General features: G+C 50.4%; 6 protein-coding genes across 6 annotated transcripts; 2 read left to right on the forward strand and 4 right to left on the reverse strand.

Moving 5' to 3' along the window:
- Positions 1-115: 115 nt before the first annotated feature.
- Positions 116-2184, reverse strand: NCS57_00507500 (MFS domain-containing protein; the record flags this gene model as incomplete). The annotated part of the gene is made up of 11 exons (XM_053055014.1): positions 116-280; positions 332-878; positions 934-1126; positions 1180-1441; positions 1490-1586; positions 1643-1716; positions 1768-1793; positions 1856-1892; positions 1942-1955; positions 2017-2076; positions 2139-2184. 11 exons carry the CDS (start codon positions 2182-2184, stop codon positions 116-118), a joined length of 1521 nt encoding a protein of 506 aa, XP_052917174.1.
- Positions 2185-2799: 615 nt separating this feature from the next.
- Positions 2800-4465, forward strand: NCS57_00507600 (uncharacterized protein; the record flags this gene model as incomplete). The annotated part of the gene is made up of 9 exons (XM_053055015.1): positions 2800-2976; positions 3055-3203; positions 3254-3295; positions 3357-3426; positions 3489-3516; positions 3592-3604; positions 3659-3748; positions 3828-4170; positions 4226-4465. 9 exons carry the CDS (start codon positions 2800-2802, stop codon positions 4463-4465), a joined length of 1152 nt encoding a protein of 383 aa, XP_052917175.1.
- A 146-nt stretch (positions 4466-4611) lies between these two features.
- On the reverse strand, positions 4612-5922 carry NCS57_00507700 (Fungal-trans domain-containing protein; the record flags this gene model as incomplete). Its single annotated transcript, XM_053055016.1, has 3 exons — positions 4612-5339; positions 5392-5720; positions 5774-5922. 3 exons carry the CDS (start codon positions 5920-5922, stop codon positions 4612-4614), a joined length of 1206 nt encoding a protein of 401 aa, XP_052917176.1.
- Positions 5923-6225: 303 nt separating this feature from the next.
- NCS57_00507800 (Fungal-trans domain-containing protein) lies at positions 6226-7497 on the reverse strand (the record flags this gene model as incomplete). Its single annotated transcript, XM_053055017.1, has 5 exons — positions 6226-6271; positions 6317-6516; positions 6594-7219; positions 7269-7331; positions 7380-7497. 5 exons carry the CDS (start codon positions 7495-7497, stop codon positions 6226-6228), a joined length of 1053 nt encoding a protein of 350 aa, XP_052917177.1.
- Positions 7498-7777: 280 nt separating this feature from the next.
- NCS57_00507900 (uncharacterized protein) lies at positions 7778-10957 on the reverse strand (the record flags this gene model as incomplete). The annotated part of the gene is made up of 6 exons (XM_053055018.1): positions 7778-9448; positions 9497-9562; positions 9613-9767; positions 9816-10209; positions 10260-10470; positions 10524-10957. The coding sequence occupies 6 exons, from the start codon at positions 10955-10957 to the stop codon at positions 7778-7780; spliced, it is 2931 nt and encodes a 976-aa protein (XP_052917178.1).
- A 767-nt stretch (positions 10958-11724) lies between these two features.
- NCS57_00508000 (MFS domain-containing protein) lies at positions 11725-13605 on the forward strand (the record flags this gene model as incomplete). The annotated part of the gene is made up of 7 exons (XM_053055019.1): positions 11725-12009; positions 12066-12119; positions 12179-12363; positions 12416-12454; positions 12510-12808; positions 12857-13494; positions 13564-13605. The coding sequence occupies 7 exons, from the start codon at positions 11725-11727 to the stop codon at positions 13603-13605; spliced, it is 1542 nt and encodes a 513-aa protein (XP_052917179.1).
- Between the last annotated feature and the right edge of the window lie 1223 nt (positions 13606-14828).

Genomic DNA, 14828 nt, shown 5'->3' on the forward strand with positions numbered 1-14828 from the left:
ACGGCAAACGAGAGAACGCTGAGCAAGAGATATCTTCATTATCTCCACAAGACTATTTGTTCAATATCTATGAACGGAAGCCCGACAGATTGAGATACAAAGGATGCCTCTAGAGTTATTGCGTGCTATGTACTGCCTTCTGGGCGATGATCTTGTCATCCTTTCCCGCAACAGTAGGCACCTCTTGCTCTGCTAGCTCAACGGGCTCTGAAAGCTTGGCTTCTGGATCAATGGCTCCAGGCATGCGGTCGCGATATTTCTTTGCAGTGTGCTTGTCGACCTGCAAATGTCAGTAAGGATGTAGAAGTAGAAGAGCAGGCATAGTTCATACCTTGTACACCAGCCACATGTAACAGAACATGACGAAACAGCAAACGAGGAGAACAATGCAGCCCTTTTTCCAGTATGGTGTGTCAGCTCCCGAGTAGAAGAGGATGCCCCAGAATGTCCACAGCACCATTGAACCAATGTTCATGGAGTATAGGGTGACGCTCCGCACAGCATCATCACCACTACGCTGCAGAATGAGGCCTGCCCATCCGAAGATCAAAGGGTTCACAGCATACGCTGTCCCACTGAGATAGAATGCGAAGAATGTCCCTGCGAAAGGAATATCACGGACGAGAAGCATGGACCCAACCACAACTTGGAGGAGGATGGCTGCAATGGCCGCCGGGATCCGTTGGCCAGTGGCGTCCATATGCCAAGCTGCGAGCATATTTGCTACAATGCCGACGGCCTGGACACCGAGAGGATAGGTATTGATCTGGGTCTGAGTGAAATGGTTGGAATGATACTTGAGCCAGAGAAGAAAGTTGTTCTGGAAGGGGAAGGCTTCAATGGCGGCGCAGACTGGGGACCAGAAGAAAAGAACCCAACTAGTCTCAATGTTAGTTGCATGACAAAGTCCATAAACTAGATGGCCAAACCTACAAGATAGGTGCCATCAAGACTCGCTTGACAAGGGAGAGTGGCATGATGTTATGTCCATCTTCACAAATGGGAGGAAGTCGAGAACGTGCCAGCTTTTTCTCATCAGCGGAGAGATACTTGGCCTGGGTACGATCTGGTGTATCAGGAAAATAGAGGAACCCGAAAACCGCGATGGGGAGCGTGATGATGCCATCTAAAATGACGCCAGTTAGAGCAGGCCATGTCAAGCGATTTTCAATCATTTACCAATAAGGAAAACCCATTGCCAGCCTTGCAGCCCGCTCATGCCGTTCATGCCCTTGTGGATGGCGGCCATCATGACACCAGCAAACATGGTTCCGACTTGGCCGGATGCAGTGAAGAGTGCCGTGCGTTTGGAGATTTCATCGGGCTTATACCATGAGCTGATGATGTAGATCGCGCCAGCGTAGGTGCTAGCTTCAGCCAAGCCCAAAAAGAAGCGAATGACACATAATTGTGTCACAGTCTTGGCAGCCGCGCTCGCCATCTGTAGCAGTTAGTGAGGGTATAACGTGTGGGAGGGACAGCTCAATACGGTCAATCCGGCCCAAATGACAACCATGGATGGGAACCAAATCCTTGGGGCAACTTTTTGAATGACAATACCGTGAGGGAGTTGACCAATGGCCATACTGTTACGTCTATCAGAACATTGAACTGGGGTATCAGGGGTCTTCGTTAATCATACCCGGCAGTCGTGACTGCAAGGGCGTTGCTGTAATCTCCACCAGTCATGTTCAAATCTTCACGGAGGCCTGCAACCTAAAGAAGAGGGTTAGCTTCGGGGCATTTTGCTGTACAAAATCATCATACGTAGGCATTGGCGAATGCTGCGCGATCTAATTCGATGTAAGCTCATCTTCTTGACTTTGTCAATCCATTTCCGTAAAATCATCCATACCGAGAAAGTTGAAAAAGTAACTGAGGCAGCAGTAGACCTATTAGATGTGAACTTCAGCTCAAGTAGGCTGAGATCGATCCACTCACCATGATGAAGAAGTCTATCAACAGTAGCTAGTAAGTCATCTGGAATGGAAATTCCAATTGCAGCGTTTTTCTTACCAAGCTTCCTGACCAGCCTCCTCTCTTCTTTCGTGCTGGCCGCAGCACCAAGGAAGAATGCTATTAGGATTAGTGGTTGTGGAAAGATGGGGCTGCAGCGGCGTGATATGTGACGATCTTACTCCTGACTCTGGACCAGATGGACTCGTTCTTCGCAACAATGTCCATCTTGAACAGCCTTCCACGCGAATGTAGGTGGATTAAGAGAATATCGAGTCGTTAAATCCCTGGGACGTGTGAGAGGGGAAAAGGTAGACACTTGGCCATGCAAGGGAGGTTTAAATAGGTAGTCATCTGATCCTCCCATGCCCCTTAGCCCCGCTGTACCATTTGAAAATTTTTATCAGATTAGATTTGCGATTTAGCCTTTATGGTTATTCATAGCCTTCTATAGCTACCCACATCGTCTTGTGTAGTGCTGGTCGTTAATGGTAGACCAAACTGTTTGAAGCATCCACAACATTTCAAGACCTGGCTAGCCTACCACTCGCTTAGGTTCATGACAAATAGGCGTATTCCTTCCGATTGGACACTAACGATGAGATTGGCTGCTTTGTAACCTTATCTCGTATTGCCCGAATGCATGTCTCAATCCACCAATTACCATCCATACAACAAGGATGCTGATGTGACTGTGGTTGGCTACTCTCTTCGTCATGGGATTTTTAGGTGACCAGGGGAACCCCGCAATGAGAGATTTCTTCGGCTTCTATTCTTTGACTTCTCTAGTCCTCTCTACCGAGTGCCCAGTGTCCACACACCTAATCTCGCCCGGGCAAAATCATGTCATCACCTCCAGAAACCGGCAAGAGTCCGAGGGGCTCCAAGAGCCCCGAGAGCCCCGAGAGCCCCGAGAGCCCCGAGAGCCCCGAGAGCCCCAAGAGCACCGGATCCAACGCTGCTGAGGGCTCCACCGGCGTTGGTATTCTCCCAGCTTCTCACTGGCAACAAGCTTCTCAGGTGCGCCGATTTGAGTTCATAGCGACCGAGGACTATCCACTCTGTCCAAGCGCGAAATGGACGCTGACGGTGCACTAGGACGACGACGTGGGCGACAATTCGGATGCCGATTCCACAACCGGCTTGAGTACGGCATCTTCAACAAGCTCAATTTCATCAAGCATTTTCGAGTATCGAAAGGTCCATGGCCGAACATATCACCGTGAGATGGGAAATGCGCAGTACTGGTAATGATTTTCCAATGTCTTTTCTTATCAACAAATGCTGACCCAGGAAGGGGAGCCAACGACGAAAAGCAGAGCGAGTTTCTAGACATCAAGTGAGTCACGGCCATTTCTTGCTGGAAATATGGCATCGTTCAGTCACTGATCTAGCCCCAGCCATCATGCTTTGACTCTTGGCATTAACGGCAAGCTCCATCTTGCACCACTGGAGAAGGAGAAGGTCCAAGTAAGCATATTTGCCACGCCCACAGAAAATCTTGTGGGGGTTAACATTCATCCCTTGCTCAGAAAGTGATTGACATTGGAACCGGCACCGGTACGTAAAGGACCAAAGGGCTGAAATATTTTCCTATTTGACTTGGAGTTGACTGACGCTTTCCGCATCGGAAAGGCATTTGGGCCATGTAAACCCCCAAATATACCACACCCAGCTTGTCGATAACTGACACTGAAGGTAGGGATTTTGCCGATGAGTACCCCGGCTCAGAGGTCATCGGGACAGATATCTCGCCAATCCAGCCTTCATGGGTTCCACCGAATCTGAAATTGTACGTTCCAAAAGAACTGAAACCGTGCCAACACCGAGAACCGCTGGTCATGTCTACTAACTTGTGTCTTCCGTCTCAGCGAAATCGAAGATTGCACTCAAGAGTGGACGTTCCCTGCCAACCACGCCGACTACATCCACATGCGCTGGCTCGTCGGCAGTATTCCTGACTGGGATAAACTTTTCTCTCAAGCGTATCGATGCTGCCGACCGGGCGGTTGGGTTGAGAGCTTTGAGCCCTCACCCTTCTTCACTAGCGATGATGGAACCGTCAAAGAGGAATCCGCACTTGGTCAGTGGGGCAAGTTCTTTATTGAGGGCGGTAAAAAGTTCGGGATGAACTTTACTATTGTCGAAGATGACGTCCAGGTGAAAGCCATGGAAGCGGCGGGCTTTGTGGACATCCAGAGGTTTGAGTACAAGGTAAGAATCTCCTCTTCTTGACGAGTTTAGAATCTAACCTGAGCGAAACGCCCAGACACCAGTAGGAGGCTGGCCCAAGGACACTCACTTGAAAGAGTTGGGTCACTTTGGCCGACATGTTGCGCTATCAGATACTGAGGGTGTCGTGTTGTTTATGGCCAACACGTTGGGCTGGACTGAGGCCGAAGTCCAAGTCTATATTGCCCATTTCCGTAAGGAGATCAACTCCGGCAAGTATCATCCCTACTATAGGCAGAGGGTAGTATGGGGTCGGAAGCCGCCTTTGGCTGAATGAGCTCAGAGATATTTCCTCCATCATGTTTCTCTCAAGTAGCCACATTAGCCAGTCTAAATTGAGAAGTCTGGTTGATATTGTTATTGGATTAGCTTGTTGTTCTCTCGCAAAGCGACAGCCATGATTGTCGCTCAGCGGTTGTAGATCTACTGCATCCCTTGCCAGTCTCTGCCTGTATCACTACTTCTATCGCCCTGCAAGTCCGTGAACCTCATTTCTGCAGTGTTCCACCCAGGAACATGCAGTGAAGATACATCTGCTGCCCCCGCGGTGGCTTCAAACCAGGAGTCATCCAAAGTAATGATGCGATCCATCTCGGCGAACCTCTGGTCCATCAGAGCTTGCGATATGGCCAGCAAGTCTTCTGGTAGCTCCTGAACGTCTGGATTTGCCGCGGTGAACGACATATTGTCGGCGTGTTCTGGCTGATCAACCGTACCTGTTACCCTACCTGGTGGGCTGGTTCCCGTTGAGATGTTCTGTAGACGCGCGGGTGGGACATGTTCTTGGGGAGCCATAGGATGAGAAGGTATTGATCCTAGCTTCTGACCGGAAATAGAAGTTGGCATAGCTCTTGGGTCATCGCTGTCATATCCTGTCCGTGGATATTGAGACCGAGACTGATCGAGGTCGTGATAACTCATCGCCTGTTCTATGTTCTCGGCGTAGTCGAGTACTGTAGGATTATATGTCACATCTTGTTGACATATCTCGTATGTTTTTTTGAGATGCAATGCGTATTTCCCAGCCAGGTTGAGAAAAGGGCCCGAGTCACCACGAGTCACACCCGCCCAGCGTCTGGACATGTTCTCAAGGCTACGGACAAGCACCCAGAATTCGGGCATCAGAGCTTCGCTATAATGACGAGAGTGAACTAAATCCGCATCAGCAATCATTATAACGGCTTGTGCTGTATCTGGACTCACCCAGTAAGAGCCTAGCGCTAATGAACGTACAGAACGCTATCTGCGATGCGACGACGATCTTCTCAGGACACACTCTGAGCCATGTCTCGGAAATGTTGCTTGTTTTGGTGGCCGCTAGTCGACAGGTCTCGGCACTGCATGAACTCGGCAGCGGAACTACCTGGCGCTGTCTACTTGGAGGATAGGCGATGCGATGATGTAGAAGGATCATAGAGGTATTGTGCGTAACATGTGCAAGAGTCATACTATGATCCAGGTCATGAGGGCCTGTGGACGTATCTGGAGCTCGGTTCGGATCTCTCCATTTCTTTGGTAGAAACATCTTCCAGCTAGATTAACGAGTCAGCGAGGTGAAGAGATGCCAGGGAAAAGTGAGACTTACTGGACGAGTTGAAGGTCCAGTTCTTTGAACCGGGTCAACCAAGCTATGACCTGCTGTTGATCATCGAAATCGACCTCGGGATAGAGAAAGCAGGTGGAAATTCGATTCAAGTACTCAGTTGCCTGAACAGCATATGAGAACCCACCCATCGACGAGGCACTTGAGGGTTCATCTGCGAGGCTTGGATTTCCGGCACCGGTTGCAACTGTAATATTCGAATTGCAAGTCTCCGCTGTTGAGACCTGTCCGCAAGTTGAACACTGTGTGTGAGCGAGTGCGTACGGGCTGCCGATTGCAGCGTCTAGTGGAACAGATATTGCAAAGTATGGGCACACCACGGGCGTTTCTGCATACCAATACGACCCATTCGCTGGTAGCCTACGGTTTATCTTATCACTGGCGATGCCGGTGCTCCATCTGTCTCAACTCAATCAGTATTCTTATCGTACAACTTAGGTATGAGATATCTTGCCCTGTTGTGATGGAGCAATATCTTTACTTGGGTGTTAGCATATTACTACACACTTTGAGTAGGTAGCTTACCTGTCAAGGTTGAAGACGTTCCAGAATACTCGTCGTCTTTCCTCTTCTTGAACCCAATCTATCGGAGTTGACAAGGGCATTGCAGGGAGTAAGTGCCGAGTCTTGGCGTGTTCTCCTTCCGTCGTTAACTGCAAGAAATCAACAGTCCTAGTCATCGAAGCGATAATGGACCATGTCTTGGACGGCTCTCCGTTTCCAATCTAGGAAAATGATGTCAACTAATGAAGAGGGAACAGTGCTGGGGCCGAGTCTTGAGTGACGGGCTGGAACAACTTACAGTCGTAAAGGCCAGGATAACTAGTGCCTGTAGGTTCTCGATAGACAATGACCTCATGGCAGATATCAGTACCGAATTGCGCCTTTCTTCGACAAGGCGCTGGATATCATCATCCGATAAACCGTATCTTCTTCCGTCAACAAACCGCAATGTTGCAACTAACATTGCATCAAGCACCACACGTAGCCTTTGCCGGCCAGATACCTGTTTGATCTCTTCCCTAAAACGAGGGTAGTGTATGACGGGAATCCAGTAAAAGACTCTGTCAAAGTAAAGTTGCACGAGCTCTTCGACGAGGCCTAGTGGCAGGGACTGGATTGTTTCGTTTGGCGATGGCGTCTCTTGGGTGTGAGATCCCGATTTGTGACCCTGAACCCGTCTCCTCTTGTGAGAGCGGATCCCTTCATCGGGATCATCCCCGTCGCCGTTGAGAGCTGATGCATGTGGAGGGGAGGGCCTTGAAGAAAGTCTCTGAATCTCTGAGGCCAACGACGTGATAGCCCCTGTGAGATGAGCAATACTTGAGGTAACGTTGCTTGAGTCGAAGCTCGCTGTGACGTTCTGTTGTATTGCTTGATCGTGAAAAGCTTGCTCAAGCGTCTCTGGAATACCTGAGCAAATATACACTGCAGTGAGGCCTTGTTTCCGAAAACATACCCAAACGTCTACTCAGACCTTCAACGGCTCCAACTTTGACGCCTGGTTTATTTTTCTTTGCATCGTACACACAGGGCTCATCTGTCAACTTAGCGAAAGCATCATGAAAGAGGTCGTGACTAGGCTCACTTGACCGTTGGCAATTGGCGCAGGATGGCTGCTCTCTGGAGCATTTGAGCTTTCGACGGCGACACCCGTGACATGAAGGTATTTCCGATTCCGTTGTGTTCGCTGGAGAAGGAGTCATGTCGTTGCATGTAATGCGGATGGTGGAGATTCGGGTAGCGGAGAAAAGAACATGTGGAATTAATGCGGGCGCCGAAGGCCTTTAAATAGTTCCCGCGGGGTAAACAAGAAATTGCGGGGCTTTGAAATAGGTAAAGTTGATCCCATACTGTGCGTGGCCAGGGGTTCTCGGTTCTCGAGTCATGAACTCGCCATAGCTGCTGCCGCATTGTCCGTTTTTGCTAATAATACCTAAGAGATGGCACAGATGATTCCTTCGCGTCTATATCTCCCGAATAACTTCAACACCTGCAAGCATCCTCGATTTTGTAGCTCGGTGGTGGTCCCAAATAACTCTCTCGAACACCCCCAAAGTCCACTACCACCTTCTCGAGCAATACATTCTGATGGCAAAGCCTAATCTTGACAACCTGGGGCCCAGGCTTGAGATTATCCACTTCATGCGACACATTCCAGACAAGATCGCTTGCCGCCTTCATCCAACCCTCAGCACGCGGAACTCCCAACTTCAAGCCAAAGCGGTTGCTGGCCTCAGTATATTGTTCAATGTTGTGGTGTGTGACAGGCCCTTCATTCAACTGCAAGTCGTACGATGGGACGTCCTCAGTCGATGTGGTGAGTGTGATGCCGAATTCAAGGAGAACCTTTGCTGTGCGGGTGTCTGAGAACTGGTAGAGGTGATATGCTAGGAAGCCGGCTGTGTCGTTCACATTGCGTGTAAGGTCCAGTCCAACAGATCCATCTTCAGACCTACCACAGTCTGGCATGGGCATATAGTCGTGGCCGAAGATGCCGCTTGTAGCAGGCATAGAGACATAACCAGGACCCTCAATGAAGCCTTGCTGAAAGGTATCAGGGGCACGTCGTCCCACAATTGGCACATGGATCTGCTCAAAATCGCCGATACCGGATTTAACATCGATCAAAACTTCTTGATCAAAGTTATCAGGGACTTGGTTCCAGTCGACAGTGACATGGACTCTCACATCATCCCTGCCAGGCACCAAGAACCCCGAGGAGCTGGAAAGTTGTAGCCAAGCGTAGGGTGTCGATGCCGTCCAGTTAATCGTCGGAGTGCCACGGTTCCAGATCTCGAACCACCTGGAAACAGGGCCGTATTGGCTCATGGTTCCCAGTGTCAAGCCTGGTACAAGGTCACGGCGACTGGGATGTGTCCGTTCAGACTCCTCGTTAATGAGACCTGGACGGACGCCCAGATGACCCTCAACAGAGACGCCCATCTGTCCGACTATAGGATTGGAGTCTTGACGCCGTTGCACATATCCCAAACCCGTGATCATATCTCGAGAGGGCGCGTGCCAGGTGTCTTCATATCCAAGATGTGTCTGCCTCAGCATCTGGTTCCATTTGCCGCCGAGCAGCGAGTGGTACTCGAGCTGCACATCGAAGTCCGCATCGAATAGGTCAAGAGCACTCTGGGCGGTAGTATTGGCGGTGTTGCGCCTCTGTCGTGCGTAGAGTTGGTTGCGTGCCTGCATTACGCGTAGGGCGACAAAAATGTGGCTCGACTTGACAGGGTGAAGGATAAGCTGGTATCCGGCGGGTTTCTGCTCCTCCGTGAGGCGGTCATATACCAATTTGGCATCCTCTAAAAGCTTCTCCCATCGGCCAAGAATAGTCTCCGCTTCATTGTAGTGCAGTAGGGAAAAGGTAGTGGGCTCGATAAGCTCATGCTTGCGCAAAGAGACCAGACGATCGTATCCGTGATAGACACGGCCAATCTCGCAGCTCAGCTCAGAGCCAAAGGTCTTTTCTGCCGTCTCTTGGAGGAAGTGACCCAGGTTTTCTGATGTAATCCGGTTGATATTCCATGCTAGACTCATAGCCCATGTGATTGGAGTCTCCAGTGGCTTCAGATCGCCCACATTGAAGATCCAGATCTCTCGAACATTGCGGTTGTACGCATGTCGAAGCTGGTGCCATGCTTTTCCCTAGAGGTTTCTCAGCAGTGAATTATTTCATGTAATAGCTAAACCTACCAGCGAGACACTGTTTATCCACTTGTAGCTCCGTGGCAGACCGACGTACTCAAAATGGTAGTAGAGCTGGAGGCTGTTAGCAGCGGTATCCTCAAGAGGGCAAGCTGGAGACGCACACCAGAACCACCCTTTCGAGCAGATTCTTTCTTGGTAGGAAGACGGCGAATGGTGCCATTATTGTCATCTTGGAACAGCAACGTCACGTCGTCGGGAACATGGATCCGGCCAGTGTCATAGAGCTGCTCAATGTCTCTGTATAGAGGAAGGAGTTCTGCAAGATGTCAGATCGCCTCAGTTTCACCCAGGGTCAAACACTTACGTGGAACTTTGTCGCTGCTGCCATAAACATGACTGATTACCTCGCGCTGAGTCTTGATGGCATCCGAGATGGCTGCAGCTGGGTCACACGCCTTGATCCTGCGGTCATATTCTCCTCTCATGCCAATGGTGAAGTATGACTCGTAACCTTTGGCTCTTTGGGCACCATGCTCAAAAAACTGCGTCATCTTCTCCTTGTTGTTGTCCCAGTCCCAAGTTCCTTCTCCGTTCTCTAGAACCCATTCGTTTGTGAGACGTTGCATTGGCTCATGGTGAGATGTTGACATGACAATGCCATATTCATCAGCTACCCGCTGGTTGTCTGGATCATCCAGAAAGAAGTTTGCCCCCGGGTTTGGGTATCCAGGCCACATGGCAGGCCACATGAAGTTTGCCTGGCGACACACATTAGTTTCCCGAATGGACCCAAAGAATGCTTTCTCACCTTGAGACGAAGTAGAAGTTCGAAAACCTTCTTGTAGAACTCGGAATTGTACTTGCCAAATTTCTCCAGGACCCAACCTGTCATAGCTGGAGCCTCATCATTGAGGAAGATCCCTCGATACTTGATCGAGGGCTCGCCTTGTATCGTTGACTTGGGGCTTGCACAGATGGTTGGGTGATATTTTGAGGGTACATCGGCCCACCAGTACCACCTAGTCCGTGTCAGTCCTCACTTGGCTATGATATTCTTGGCCGGCTCACTTACGGGGATACTCCGATCTGCTCAGACAGCGTGTAGATACCAAAAATGGCGCCCCTCTTGTCGCTACCAGCAATCACAAGTGCCTTATCAAAGCAGCCTCCGAGGGGCTTATCGACCAAGACTGTGAGGAAGGACTCCCATCTCCCTCTGATGGCGCTATACTGAACGCCATTCTCCCTTTCCAGACGTTGCAATAACGGACTCGACTCAACGGAACCGACAATTATGGCTACTCTCGAGCCTCCTGCCGTGATGTCTTTCGAGTTTTCGACTATGTCGACGGGGGGAGGATCTTTCTTTGTTACCCTGGCAAAATCCTGGGACAAGTTGCGAGTAGCTATCTTCACACCAGCAAAGTCGGACTCGTCCACAAGAATGGTAGCGTCAACGAGATCGGTGCCACCGGGGCTGAACTCGATGAATTGTTCTTCAAGCATGGTAAGACGTTATGTTTGAGATGATTCGAGCTGAAGACAGTACCTCGGGCCCTTGCTCGACTCCTCGCAGAAGTCTTATATCGTCGGGGATACAGCTCCAGTCATGTTTCTCCACTCGTATCCCACCGTGGGTGGAGTTGATGGCATCTCGGATGATCGTTTGAGGTGGAGTAGCTGTTGCATCATGATGCGGATGAGGAGCCGGGCCAATTGCAACGCAGAAGCCGACTCGAGGGCTTTTGCTCAAGTGTCCGTCCACGACAAAAGATGGAGTTGACTCGGGTTCGGGCGATTGGCGTGGTGACATTCGTGCGGGCTCCGAGGACTGAGGGGTTTATCCCTGTGGGCGACAGCCAATGAGAACCGATGGGTGACTGATGGTGTCGGGCTCGGGATAATGAAGATGTCGATTTTAAACGAGAGCCGAAGTCCCACAGGTCGAGAGAGGCCAACGCATGAGTCGTGCCCCTAGACGAAGAGCGAGAGGGGTTGTTGGGCCATTCCTCTCCTGGCGTAGCCATGATTGTTGCCCTTGGTTGAGGACGACTTTGTTTGATCCTGCTCCGATTCCCCACGACCCTCTTCCCCATGGCTCTGAACTTGTTCTTCCCCGTGGGGCTCCTTCTGGGGAAAGAAGAGGGTGTCTTTCGAGTTGGTATCGAGACTCATCGACTCATATAAAGTCGTCCCTCCGTCCATTGCTGTGCCCATTGTGTCGGCCAGCCTGATTAATTTATCACCTTCTTTCGCCATTCCTGTCAAACATCATGAAGCCAGACCACGAAGTCAACACGCCGATCCACGCTGAAGATGGCGAGGTTGGCAAGAACCACGCGAACCTCGATCTCGTCGACAACGAAGTTGCACAATATGTTGCCGAGTCACGAGTCCAGATCGACGAGGACACGAACAAGCGTCTCAAGAGGATGATAGACAAGCGCATTTTGGTCATCATGGTCGTCACCTACTTTACCCAGTCACTTGATCGAGGCACCATGTCGTTTGCCTCGATCATGGGCATCATTCAGGACGCGAACCTTGCCCCGAACCAGGTTCGTCAAACAAACATCGAGATTTGGTTGACGCAAGCACATCTGACTAGTTGTAGTATTCGTGGTTCACAACCATCATGTATCTCGTCGTTCTTGTGGTTGAGTATCCAGTAGGCCATCCATCAACCTTGACAACAACAGTGGATTTGACCGTGCTAATGTGATTTAGGAAAATTACCTCCTCCAACGTCTACCCATTGCAAAGTGGCTGTCGATTAACATCATTCTCTGGGGGACCACATTGGCTTTGCACGCTGCCGCTCCCAACTTTGTCGGACTCCTCGTCCTTCGTGGTTTCCTTGGTGGCTTTGAGGCAGTCTGTCAGCCTGCTTTTGTGCTTCTTTCCTCTACATGGTGAGTGCAGTTTTGTCTTGCCAGAATTTCCCACTAATCTTGGATCTCATAGGTACAAGAAGGAGGAACAAGCGAGCACTATTGTGTATTGGTAAGCAAGCCGTTTACCTCATGCTTCTCTGGATACTAATGTCTCTACTCTCTAGGTACATGATGAACGGTATCCAACAGATCCTGGGCGGGCTTCTTGCATTTGCCTTCTCCTTCGTCCCCTCGACCTCCCCGATCAAGTCATGGCAGGCCCTTTTCATGACATATGGAATAGCGACTGTGTTCTGGGGCGTCTTTGTCCTCTTTTGGATGCCTGACTCGCCCATGAAGGCGAAGTGCTGGTCAGAAGAAGACAAGAAGCTCATGGTTGAGCGGGTGCGAGAGAACAGAACTGGAGTTCAGAATCGTGTGTTTCGCAAGGAACAGATCTTCCACGCTATCTCGGATCCTCAAGGTGAGTGCCCCTCCGAAGATTTTAACTCGCGTACTAATATTTCGAAAGTTTATGCGTTCGCTTTGATTCAGATCTGCACAACTCTGCCTGCCGGTGGCATTGGGGCCTACGCCAACATCCTCGTCAAGTCTTTCGGCTTTTCTACCTGGGAGACTCAGCTTCTGCAAATGCCAATCGGCATCGTTATGCTCACTGTCATGCTGACCTCGGCATGGGCTGACCGGAAGTTCAAGCAGACCATTCTCATTATGATGCTTGGTCTTTTGCCCACCATTGCTGGCGTTGTGGTGCTCATCTCCCAGCCATTCCACCACGACAAAAGAGTAGGGCTCCTGATTGCATACTATATCATTTACTCATTCTGGACCTGCTCTGGCCTAGCACTGTCTCTTGTATCCCGAAATGTTGCGGGCCAGACCAAGAAGTCAGTTGTCATTGCCAGCAACTTCGTCTTTTGGGCTGTGGGTAATGCCATTGGCCCTCAGTGTTTTAGAGACAAGGATGCGCCACGTTACTTCCTTGCTCTGGCCATCATTCTCGGATGCTTTGTGTTCCTTGAGTTGGTCTTGATTATCCTTCGAACATACTACGCCTTTATGAACAAGAAACGAGACGCTCTGGTCGCCAGCGGCGAGGTTGTTGACGATGTTGACTTTGCTCACGCTTTCGAGGATATCGCCGACAATGTAAGTCCTGCGGCCTGAAATGAATTGACTTTCATAACTAACCCTCCATGAGAAAAACCCGCACTTTAGATACCATTTCTAGAAGCCCAGACTTCAGAGAAAGAGAGATAGATGTCCTGGGCAGAATTCTAGGCAACATGACCTTCTCTCGAAGTTCGATCAGAGCAGTGTCTCGCCTACATCAAGGCTAATTCACCTGTTCCAACCCATATTTGACCGCGACAAAACCTCCACCAACAACATTGGCGCCTCCAATGTAGGTGTAATATCCCTGACCTTCCCATCTGACATATAAGTGATCAACTGTGGCGCCAGTCTCATAAGAGTGTTGCTCGCCTTCGTCGTCAAAGTACCGGTGTCCATCTGGTCCACTGCACAAAAGGGCGAGATCAGGCATGACTGTGCAGGTAAGATACTTGATGCTGTCCGACTCAGAGCCACACACAGTGACGGTGGACAGGCCACCGCCAAAGTCGAGGCACATGTACATGCCATTACTCTCGCGAACACGGCTGGTGCTATGCTCAAGGGAGAAGGAGAGGACACGGGTACCGCTGAAGGTGGGGTTAAAAGTGAGAATATTCCCCTGCTGGCCGGTTGACCTGAGTACTGCGCCGGGCACGGGGCCACCAACAGCCACAATGTTGAAGGTGGGAATGGGATCATATGGGGCTGTTGAACTCGTGGTCGTAGGCGCGGATGTTGAGGTCTCGACCGTTGTGGAGTCGGAGGACGTAATTGTGGTGAAGAAAGTTGTTGACGTAGAGGATAGATCAGAAGAGGAAGACGTCGTCAAAGTGAGGGACTCCGTAGTTGCGGCAGTCTCTGTGGTCGAATGGGACATGGTTGAGGAGAGAGACTCGATCGTTGAAGAAGCCGAAATAGATGACGCTGTCGACGAGACAGCTGACGATGTGTCTGAGCAGAAAGGGCGTCAGTCAGAGTGCCGCAGAAACCACAACGCCATATTACCGTACCTGAGGATTGCGGCCGACACAGACCGGCGACCACACCATCAGCCGCCAGAAGCCCGAGGGCCAAGGACAAGAGAGACTTTGCATGCATGAGCTCAACACGACAGAGCAAAAAGAACGACTGAGGTTAGTTTAGATAAAGATTGAGGCTACCGAGAAGCTGGAAACTGGGGGTGGGACTTCTTTTCAAGCGACAGGCAGATGACGGGAAATTAATGATCGCAGCTAGATCTTGACAAACGGCAAGATGGCGCTGAGCTATTGAACGAGTTCCCAAGCCATGGCGTCTGGTCACACCAATAGTCATGGTCTGGACCCTGGCTTTTGTTTGCTGGCCTGCACGCTACGGCACCCCTTTCC

The sequence above is a fragment of the Fusarium keratoplasticum genome, chromosome 3 (genome assembly GCF_025433545.1).
Source record: "Fusarium keratoplasticum isolate Fu6.1 chromosome 3, whole genome shotgun sequence".
Lineage (NCBI taxonomy): Eukaryota > Fungi > Ascomycota > Sordariomycetes > Hypocreales > Nectriaceae > Fusarium > Fusarium keratoplasticum.